Source organism: Megalobrama amblycephala, linkage group LG6, assembly GCF_018812025.1.
Source record: "Megalobrama amblycephala isolate DHTTF-2021 linkage group LG6, ASM1881202v1, whole genome shotgun sequence".
NCBI classification, from domain to species: Eukaryota; Metazoa; Chordata; class Actinopteri; order Cypriniformes; family Xenocyprididae; genus Megalobrama; species Megalobrama amblycephala.
The window spans coordinates 5465100-5476773 of record NC_063049.1 but is presented as its reverse complement, the minus strand read 5'-3'; the positions used below and the strand labels follow the sequence as shown (position 1 = coordinate 5476773).

Here is an 11674-nt window from a genome sequence, read left to right as displayed (position 1 = left end):
AACTTGGGGGCTTGTAATAAAACAAAGAAAATTGCAATTTAAAGAAATACAAATCTGTTAATATGTTTTTAATATCATAGTCATTTTTAAAATTTACCAGAAGGACAATCAACAGTAATTAAATTATTACAGCTATGTTTAAAAAAAAAAAAAAAAAAAAAAAAAAAAGCAGATGTACAGACAAACCCCTTAAGAACATCATTTCTAGCTTTTAGTTCATGTTTCCGTGCTTCAGTAGGCTATGGTGACAGTTTTATTTTTAACAGATAAATAAAATCAAATATTTACACTCTCTTCCAGGAATTAGTGAGTATTCATTTTGCACTGGAAATGGCCACTCATTTCAGGTTTATCCAGTTTAGTCCAATCAAATGCTCTTTAGAATGAGAAGCCCCTCCCCCTGATATCACCTGCCTCTCACTAGCAATAGCAAGTAGCATGAGTTGTGGCTGTGATGTAAAAGGCAACTGGATTTTTAAATAAAAAAGGACAATTTTATATATCCCGACCCACACCAAGATCCTGTTTCAACAGAGAGCTGATGAGAATGACATATTTTTGTAGGCCAAAACCTGCAATCAAGGTAGCGTTTTAGCACTTCAGTTTCCATTGTTCTGAAGTTGATGTTTGTTTTATGAGTTTTTTCCAATATGATTTCAAGCTAAGGATATTTTTCCCTTGTGTTTTTTATTTTAAAGCTTTTATTTGTCTGGTAAAGTGTGTTTGCTAACATGTATCTAAATGGGACAGCAGAGGTTGTTGGGGACATTAAACATCACGGCGAACAGGGAAACTCATCTACTCACTAGTCCACTTTCACAGCCTCGTGTACTGTGTTTTCTAACTCAAACTTTCAGGGGAAATGTTTTTTTTTTTAAATAAAGACTGAAAGAGTTGTCAGATGCTTAATTGTAGTGATGTTGAAGTTGTGATCATGGTGTAGTTTATGGTTGCACTTTGCGATTGTATTTAGACTTCAGAATTCATAAGCGTTGCAATCATTTTGAAGATGATCAAGAACAAAATGTGTAAGAATCATAAACTTGTTTGTCACAGAGCTTATTTTCTGTAATAATCCAAAAGCCAATGGAAAAACCTATTGGGTATTTGTCAAGAGAACCAGGGTGATGCTGACAACGGGTTGACCAACAAAAATACGTCATCACTGCAGCACTCTATAGGAAATATCAGCACAAAGGAAAGCTTCAGTTATCACATGATTCTACAGGGTTGATAAACAAATCCAGTCCACATTCATCACACAGGAAGTACCTGAGAATATAAATGGCTTAATCAGAATCCCAGCATAATAACAACATGTAATACACACACTATGCTACAACATTATTCTTAAGAAACATTCAGCTGTGTGCGTGTTGAAGTGCACTGTGAGTCAAACGTCACACCCACAGAGAAAGAGTCTTCACGCAGAGTCAGTCAGTGATGAGACGAAAACCTGTCAGGCAGAAAACACACATCAGACGACTCACCCCAAATCACACATGTGAAGGGCAGTGCAGGCAGGGTGCTGTGAATACCTCTTTAACCTCTGAACCAACCCCGTCACCATAGAGTCAGTGATCCCGGGACACGTCTCTTCAGCCAGGAGCATGGCCTGCTTCAGCTCCTCTAACACTGCCGGCTTATAAACACTTCGCTTCTGCTTCAGCTGACCGAACAACACACACACTCATGCTGTGATTGATCCGTTGAATTGATACAGCATTAATAGTTCAGTATAATAAAATTCTTACCTCTGCAAACAATGGGGACATAATAGAAGACATGCACTTGGACGGAGACTTTTTTGGAACCTGAACAATGAGAGAGAAACAGATGTGTGTTTACTATGGCTGCAGGAGCTTTTCTTTTCACTAACTTCACTTTTGTTCATTATGTTTGCTCTAAATCAGCATGTTATTTCTTGATTTTTGGTGCATGTATGCAGTCAGTTCACCAATGGTGTAGATAATCAAATGAACTATCAGCATGATCGACTAACATCTGACAACCACAAACAGTATCTTTTATCATTTCAAAACTCAACAAACATCTTTTGCTTGATAAGTGTATATTTTGACATTGGCACATTTGATTCCTCACCTCTTTGCGTTTGGGTTCTTCTTTATTTATGACTCCATTTTGTTTCGGTTTGGGCTCTTTGTCATTGATAGTGTTGAAGATCCAGTCATCATCCACAGACTCTCCAGATGCTTCACCATCATCTCTGAGAACATGCACACACAATATTTTCTCAGTGAATAAATAATTATAATATTTATATAACTAAATGTGCCGATGTTTGTTTTGTGCTTACGAGTCTGAATCCGAGCTGGACTCGTCACGGGCCTGTTTGACTTTCCATCTCTTGTACTTGTCTATGAGATCTGTCAGGTATGATGGTTTCTTGGCATATCGAATAAATTTGTGTTTCAAAAGCTCTTTAGCTGTTGGCCTCTGGCAGAGACAACACAAACATTGTCTTTTGATTATACATGACTATACATTAGGGGTGGGCTGCTCTGGCCCTAAAGGGCAACTGTCCTGCAGAGTTTAGCTCCAATCCTAATCAAACACACCTAAAATATCTGACCCAGACTTTCTTTGATTAGGGTTGGAGCCCAACACAGCAGCATAATATCTTGCTGTTTTTATGTACGCTGAAAAAAAGAGGAGGAAGCGAAAGAGGAGAATATGAACTTGGTCATGGCTAGGGAAAAGAGACCAACTTGACATGCCAATTTTGCAAATGGAGTTTGAGGTAAGTAGTTTTAAGTTTTAGTGCCATGTCCTGTTGATCAATACACCATTTCATGTTGCAATTTTATTGACACTGTCAGGAAATTATCGCAGACTATCTTTGGTCTCAAGACCGTGACAAGGGCCATCTTTGAACCTCTGTCACTGTATGACTTGGGACCACTGTTTAGGAGCCACGAATACAGAAATCGCCATGATTGACTATCTTTGTCTGGGACAGCCCAAAATCATACAATGTGTACCAGGCATTACTGGAACATTACAGGTAGGTGAGATTGATCATAGTTTGAGCTAAACTTTGCAGAGCAGTATCCCTCCAGGGCCGGATTTAAAGAACCCTGCTATATCATATGTGTCCAGTCCTGCTCCTGGAGAGCCTCCTTCCTGCAGAGTTTAGCTCCAACCCTAATTAAAGCTAATCCCTGGAAACTTCCAGGCAGGTATGTTGGAGAAGGTCAGAGCTAAACTCTGCAGAGAAGTGCCACCCCAGAAACAGGATTGGATACCCCTGTGTTAAATAGTTTGTCACTACTTACAAAGTTGGGGTCTTTATTGAGACACGCATCTACAAACTCTTTGAGAGCTTTATTGTAGTTTCCTTCCAGTGTGGGTGAATTTTCCTTAGGGATGAGAAATAACACCTTCATGGGGTGAAGATCAGAGTGGGGTGGCTCTCCTTTTGCCAGCTCAATTGCAGTTATGCCCAATGACCAAATATCTGCCTGCAAAACACACACACACACACACACACCTGAATGACGTATACATTACATGTGCCTGACTATATTACGTTACACATCATTCTATTCTATCTAAGGGGGCAGTTCTGGGCCAGAATAAGCTACAAATGAGGCTTATAACTAGAAATCATGAACTCTTAAAGGGTTAGTTCACCAAAAATGAAAATTATGTAATTAATTACTCACCCTCATGCTGTTCCAAACCCGTAAGGCTTTCGTTCATCTCCGTAACACAAATGAGGATCATTTTGAAGAAATCTGAGAGATTTCTGTCCCTCCATAGACTGCCTTTGCAACTGTAATTTTGATGCTTCAAAAAGTTCACAAAGAGATTGGAAAACTAATACATATGAATTGAGCGGTTTAATACAAATTTTCTGTAGAGACTCAATCACTTTTTTTGATGAACAGATTTAATTTAGGCATTTACTCACATATAAATCTTAATCAGCAAACATAAACAGAAGCTCAACCGAACCTTGCAAAGGCAGTCTATGGAGGGACAGAAATCTCTTAGATTTCATCAAAAAGATCTTCATTTGTGTTTCGAAGATGAACGAAAGTCTTATGGGTTTGGAACAACCTGAGGGTGAGTAATTAATGACAGAATTTTTATTTTGGGGTGAGCTAACCCTTTAATATCATTAACAATAATAGAAATACCGCTGTAAACACCCTAGAGATGCCAACTAAACCAGCATTTCTGGGCAACTGACTTCTGATGTTACCTAAATTGTGAACACAAACAGGATTGTTCAGGTTCAGGATTACTAGAAAATAACAGGCATGTGTGTAGGAGCAGGGTTAAACTGAAGTCTGCAGGAAGGTAGTCCCTCCAGGAGCAGGGTTGGCTACCCCTGGACTAAACGCTAACCTAAGCCTAGCTATGACTAAAACTTTGAGCCATGCATTACATGGAGAGCGGATCTGACCTTTGAGTCATACTCTGACTGTTTAATGACCTCTGGTGCCATCCAGAACGGAGTGCCCACAAACGTGTTCCTCTTGATCTGTGTGTCTGTGAGCTGCCCAGCCACACCAAAATCAGCTAGCTTCACATCACCCTGCTCTGACAACAGGACGTTAGCAGCTAGAGAAACACACAAACACACATCAGCCATGTTGATTTGAGCTTTCAGAACAGAAGTTCCATCTATGCTGGAAATCATTTATAGCCTTCAATGGTAGAAAACTGTGCAGGTACCACATCATAATTCACAGGTACCTTTAATATCTCTGTGAATTTTCTTCTCCGAATGTAGGTAATCCAGACCCTTCAGGATCTCTCGAAGGATGGTGGCAATATGAGACTCATCAAGAGCTCCAGGTCCCAGCTGTAGATCAAAGAACCTGTTAGACCTGTTAGAGAATCTTAATAAACATCTGTAGGACTCTAAACCAACTTTACACAACTTTTAGCCCTAGACTAATTTCTAGCAACACTGCTCCTGGAGGGCAACCATCTTGCAGAGTTTAGTTCCAACTTTAATAAAAACATCTCAAGCAGCTAATTAAGGTGTTTAGGTTTAATAATTAATAACAGGTATGAGTGTTGGAGTAGGGCTGAACTGAAGTCTGCAGGAAGGTAGTTCTCCTGGAGCAGGTTTGGCTACACCTGTCCCAGTGATTTTGCCTTACAACAAAATCACCACACCAACATTTTATTTGTACTAGATGGATACTAGAGGGGTTTCAAAGTGCATGTTTTGAAAATCATACTGTTATTGTCTCCATGTAAACAACAACTACTGGCCTGGCAGCATAATACAGCGTTTTTGCGGATCCCTGTAAACAGGGTAGTTTTGACAGTGTTGTCATCTATATGCAAAAAAAGTCCTAGCCTTATCCCAACTTAATATCCCAGCCTAATCCCAACTTAAACCTAACCTTACCCATAATTTATCCCTAAAATCAGAAGCAAATGATAGGTGAATAACACTGATGTAGAAGTATCTAACCCTGGTTGTGAACATAACTTGAAATAAACTGAAAACATGTCCCTCAAATCTGATTGGTTAATTGGAATGTTGTTCCAGGATCAACAAAGATGTTGATCCAGAAACATGTTGTTCTTGGTAAAATCACGATCACCATTACCCACATTTGGCCTGGTCTTGATTGGGGAATCACTACACATTTTGGATGTCTGCCTCTTCCAACACACCTGTTTCAACTCATCAGCTCATTAATAGAGACTGCAAGACCTGAATCAGGTGTGTCCGATAGGCGTACTAACAGCAAAAAATATGCGTTTCATATTTATTGTGTTAAATTACATATTTTTAATTAGTAAATACCAAGGTGATTGTATGAACCCTTATTAGTAAAGTTAAGGAAATTAAAATTCTTACCAAATCCAGAGCTGAGCCCCCTCCTAAATATTCCATGATGATCCATAGTTTTGTGTCCTGGAAGAAACATTGTATATTTCCAGTTTGAACTTATCTTTTTGTCTGATGAGCAGCATTGATTTTTAAAATCTCTAAAACTATGTACCAAACCTGTAATTTTTAATTCAGATGTTCCCATTAGCTGTAAAGGGTATCAGACCAAAAAAGGGATTCAGGAATAAAGGGACCCCTGGTATATGGAAGAGCCTTGTGAACTTCCTGTGTGAAGGCCCTTGCACTCTGTTATAAGCAATTTATTTTATGGTGAAAATTTCCTGTCTAGAGCAGTTTTAATCTACATTAGGCTTATTTACATCTACTGATTGAATAGGTATATGATCATGAAAAGACAAGTGAAAAAGTCCTACAAGATGCTCTTGAGACTCAAACCACATCTTGAGTTGATCAACCAAAGTGTGAATGATTCTGGTTGTACAAGCCACAATATTAAACTTTGCTTCACCTGAAACACCAGCATACAAAAGCTTGGAACAATGAAATTCAAACACTAACTGCCACATGGGGTGTTAGGCTGGAGCATCCCAGCATCTTGGGCCAAAAGTGGGGAAGACCCTGAACAGGGGACCAGTCCATCGCAGGGCTCACACACCAGACACACTCGCATTCATACTCTCACTCATACCTATGGGCGATTTTTTGTCTGTCCAGTTCACCTATCCTGCATGTCTTTGGATTGTGGGGGAAACCAGAGTACCCACGTTAACACAGCAAGAACATGCAAACCCCACAGAGATTCGAACCGGGGACCTTATTGCTGTGAGGTGACAGTGCTTCCCACTGAGCTGCTCTCATAGTGAACTCATATTTGCATTAGTGGGGGATGAGTAAATTAGATTTATAGCCATTTTGCAGAGACACAATTATGTGCAAACACCGTTGGAGGGCAGTTCAAATAACCAACACGCATGAAGTGATCATCTGCTTGGTCACATAACAACATTACATAATACAGCTTAAACAGTCACCACAAGCTGCCTGACACACATTAAACTGCTTCACACTAGCAGTGCTTGGGACTCACCTTCAGGTAAGAGCCATAGTATTTAGTGATGAAGGGGCTGTCACACTGGCTGAGGACTGTAATCTCCTGTTGGATGTCCTCCACTTCATCTTCAGCCTCCTCCAGGTCAATGATCTTTATAGCAATGACCTGTTGCGTGCGATTGTCAATGCCTTTGAAGACCTCTCCAAACGATCCCTTTCCGATCCGCTCAAGCTTGGTGAACAGCTTCTCTGGATCAATATTCAAATTCTACAAAAGAAAGGAAATGCTGCACTTTTCCATGAACAGAAAATAGTAAATCCTAAATTGTGTAATATGCTTGTCTTTTTACAATAGAGAAAGTCCAACATACAAAAAGCAAAAACTCAAAAAGTATAAAATAAAAACAAGTGTCTACACATATCCATACAACATATCTGTAAACATACAGTTGGCATAGATATGGAAACATAATCAAAACAACCTGCTTGACCTGAACACAAGGTCTCATCTTCATCACACCCTATGCCCATCTCTAGGTATGTCTGATTTTTGCCCTTGTTTTACTGACTGTCTGAAGAATTCTGAAAATGTCTATTAGATACTGAGAACTGCACACGGCCAATGAAACAAAGGTTCAGCATGAGAGAGGCATTCAAACACTGATACAGTTACCAGATGTTAATTTTAACAGTCAAAATAAATCACATTGTCATCCAAGTAAGTCTTGTGATTCTCATGAGGTGCTGGGACATGGCAGGTGCATTCTGCATTCCCAAAGGCATTGCTGCATACTGGAAAAAGTTAAATGGAGTTTCAAACACAAACATTTTTTGTGGCTCAAGTGGTCAAACTCTTGACAAGTTTGGCAGCATCTAACCTGATATAGTTTCCCATAAGGGGCAAAGGGATTCCTCTTTAATGAAGGCAGTACTTGCTAAGTTAATGTTTTGACAATATGGAACTCTTAGCACAGGCCAATGACGAGCACATTATGACTCCATAAATGTTAATGCAGCTTGTGCTGAATCAGGACATATACACAGCTAATCTAATCTCACACACGTCATTTACAATAACCACAGTCACAGCCTTTCCACTAACAGTGGCACTTTGACCATCAAATGTTATGTGACTCGGTGAAGAGAACAGCAAACACTTGGGTGGGACTGAAATTATAGAGGAACCCTTACAGTGGTAAAACTCAAATTAATTTACTTACAGAATGTTTCTATTCGTAAAACAATGTTTCAATGTCAATTTTCACAAAAATCAATTTCACACACTTTAAGAGTCTTCCTACAACTGCTTTTTGTCTATTCCCCATTCGTCTGATACCAGGAACATGTTTTCAACATATAACAACCAGAAAACTCTTTCACACACAAACGCACAGTACCTTTAGTCCATTAGTGTCCATGACTGTGGCTGCTGCTTCCTGAATATGCTGCTCACACTCATGTGTTAGTCAGTCCATCAGGACTCTTTATCATATGGGTGTAGCGGGGCGGTAACTCAGCCGCCCTCTGCCACCGTAACAGGGTCAAAGAGCAGGTTGCCTCTTCTAATGTTTAGGAATACAGTTTAAATACAAATAGATACACGAAATATTAGAGCTATGAACCCGATTTAAAACCAATGGGAAAGTTGTGTCTGATGCAAAAAGTGATTTCCGTCACGAGTATAACTGTAATTACATTCATTAAAGGGATTTACCAAAAGTGAAAATTCTGTCATCATTTACTTACCCTCATGTAGTTCAAAACCTTTATTACTTTCTATAGCTTCAAGCTCTAATTAGGACAACAACAAAAAAATACACCATGAATTTGATATTCACTGACAAGTTCACTTTTTAAATTGTAGGGTATACTGGTCAATCTATAGAAGGAAATCATTGATAAAAATCAATGGGGAAACTCTGGCCACAACGCCATGATTACATTACACTCCCATTCTTTGAAATCGTTAAAACTGGGTCATTGTAAACTCAGGCTTAACAGAATCCTGGGTTGTCTTGTTCCATGTTTCACACTGCTAATACTTGACCCGGGGTTAACAGTTAATCCTGGGCATTCCTAAGCTTATGCTTCACATTAGGGCTTTTTCACACTTATAATTTAGAAGAGGGGATAGCATCACATTTTACCCAGGGTTATGAAACACTGCTCCAGAGCAGGTTAGCACCACTTTTTTGCTTTTAAAGATCATTTCATTCTTACCTTTATAGTCTGAAAAGTCTGGATAAACTTGATAGTATAGTCGACAATATATAATATGATGAAGCGCAATGCTAGAGTCTCTATCTAAATAGGTCACGTGATGCATTCAATCAGTGTGTAGGGAAGTGGGTTTTGACGGCCCATATATGAATATCAGAACATGCAATATATCAAAAGAAAGAACAGACCCTCTGCTTTTAATGAAAAAAAAAAAAAAAGCTTTTTATTCTAGCTTCATGCATTCTTTATATCAACAATTGAATGTGGGTAAATTTCATAAAAATAAATATTTTGAGCAAAAAGATATGAAAATCGTGTTCTTGTCAAAGACTACGTCCGGACCGGATTCGCAATGATGATCAAAACATAGATAGAGTAGATCGAGTTCATCAACACCCCCAAAGCTTGACAGTCCTCCTGGGTCGACATTTCATTCTAGTAAGAACTTTACCTGCTGCATTTTGGACCAGCTGGAGTTTATTTATTAAGTGTGCAGGGCAACCACTTAGTAAAGCATTATAATAATCTAGCCTTGAGGTCATGAATGCATGTGTTATTTTTTCTGAATCTGACACTGAGAGCATATGTAGTAATTCTGATATATTTTAAAGATGGAAAAATGTGGTTTTACAAATGATAGAAATGTGGCTTTCAAATGAAAGATTGCTATCAAATAACACACCCAGATTCCTAACCGACAACTAAGAATTGGCAGAGCAAAAACAGTTAAACAGTATTCTAGGTTATTTCGTGCAGAGGATTTTGGTCCAATCATTAAAACCTCTGTTTTTTACTAGTCATCCATTTTATAATATATATATATATATATATATATATATATATATATATATATATATATATATATATATAGATATAGATATATAGATATAGATATATATATAGATATAGATATAGATAGATAAGTATGATTTGAACCATGGTAATGCAATTCCACTAACGCCAACATTATTTTTGAGGCTATTCAAAAGAATGTTGTCGAAAGTATCAAATGCAGCACTAATGACAATGATGAATTTATTAAATAAGGAAAAGGATCTATGACTTCTGGAAGCATCACTTTCAGTAGTTTAGTCAGTAAAGGCTCTAACATATTGTTGAATTTTAGACAATTCTACCTCTCCTATAGCAAAAAAAGATTGGAACTGTTCCTCAGAGGGTCTAATTTAGCCAGTGTATAAATACCTTTTTGTTTCCTTCTAAGAGAGTCGCAAAGTAAGCACAACTAGCAGTTTTTAATCTCTGTAGGCTGAAACACTATCCTTCCACACAATGTGAAACACCTCTAGTTTTGTTTTCTTTCAGCTGCACTCCATTTTTCGGGTTGCTCTCTTGAGGGCCCAAGTGTGCTTGTTATACCGGACTGTTTTCTTTAATCTTCTTTAAGCGTAAAGGAGCAACTGTGTCTAAATTGCTAGAAAAGAGAGAGTGAATAGTTTCTGTAGCAAAATTGAGTTCTTCTAAGCTATCTGGTATGCTGAGGAGTTGGGACGAGTCAGGAAGATGTGATAGTTCTAAAGGTGTTCATATTTGTAACAAGGAGTTGGTTTTGCAGCCTTGGCTAAATGGTGTATACACAACACTAGATAATGATCTGAGAGAATTTCAACGCCATCAACATTGATTCCATGAGTGAATATTAAATCTATGATTACAACAATCCTTGTGATTATACTGGTCCTGACATGTCTCTCTCCAATAGAGTTTAGAATGTCTGTAAATGCCATTACCTACATGAATATTAAAATCACCAACAATTAAGACATATCTGCATAATTGTACATAAAGCACCATCACTTCAAAAGAATTATAGAAAACTAAAAATATTACTAGAATACTTAAAATATTATTACTTCTAATACTTAACCATTACTATAAATTGCAGCAACACCTCCCCTTTTGGCAGAACCCGATTTCACCAAGCTTTGGTGTTTCTGTTTTTTTGATTTGTTGAACATCAATTAAATTATTTCCCTTAAATGGGTTTTAACACTCAACATCTGCACTTCAACACTTTTAATACTCACTTTGTTTGGGACTAGTGCAAGCCAATCACTGAGTTAACCTAAATTGTTTTATGTTAAATTATTCATATTTTTAATTGTCATAACGCATTAGTACTAGTATGTGGGTGGTCCCCTGGAAATGTATTTCATTTAATTGAGCTGTTTTGTCATGACGCCAATTTTTATAGGTCAACATACAAGGAAAATTCAGCTTGTGTTTAGGTTTGGCAAATTGGACACCCATTTTAGGCTTTGATATAGCAACTTATCCATTTTGGATGAGTTTTTTCACCGATCATATTGCTTCCACCGCAATCATTATACATGTGATGTAGCCTTGGAATTTGGTAAAAAGAAGGCATCTAATATACTGCTTTAAAATGCTATAGACAGCTAGGTTTTGTAATAGTCAAGAGATGATCAAAACCAGAGCGTTTACACATCATGGTGAATTCAAATGTGTTTTGCAATGACAAACATCCTAAACTCAAAAGATTAAAGATAGACAGACCATTGTTTCAATGTTCCTTGTTTA

General features: G+C 38.0%; 1 protein-coding gene across 1 annotated transcript; it reads right to left on the bottom strand.

Annotated features, from left to right (window-relative positions):
- Positions 1-150: 150 nt before the first annotated feature.
- stk24a (serine/threonine kinase 24a (STE20 homolog, yeast)) lies at positions 151-8422 on the bottom strand. Its single transcript, XM_048192708.1, has 11 exons — positions 8293-8422; positions 6933-7163; positions 5852-5908; positions 4726-4834; positions 4433-4590; positions 3297-3482; positions 2318-2457; positions 2104-2227; positions 1755-1814; positions 1539-1669; positions 151-1456 (listed from the first exon to the last, which is right to left on the bottom strand). The coding sequence occupies exons 1-11, from the start codon at positions 8311-8313 to the stop codon at positions 1438-1440; spliced, it is 1236 nt and encodes a 411-aa protein (XP_048048665.1). The 5' UTR covers positions 8314-8422; the 3' UTR covers positions 151-1437.
- Positions 8423-11674: the final 3252 nt, after the last annotated feature.

Coding starts and splice junctions, on each gene's coding strand:
- stk24a (XM_048192708.1), bottom strand. CDS start 8,313: ATGGACACTAATGGACTAAAG. Junction 4,835..5,851: donor GGGGCTCAGCTCTGGATTTG/GTAAGAATTTTA, acceptor TTTGATCTACAG/CTGGGACCTGGAGCTCTTGA. Junction 4,591..4,725: donor AATTCACAGAGATATTAAAG/GTACCTGTGAAT, acceptor GTGTTTCTCTAG/CTGCTAACGTCCTGTTGTCA.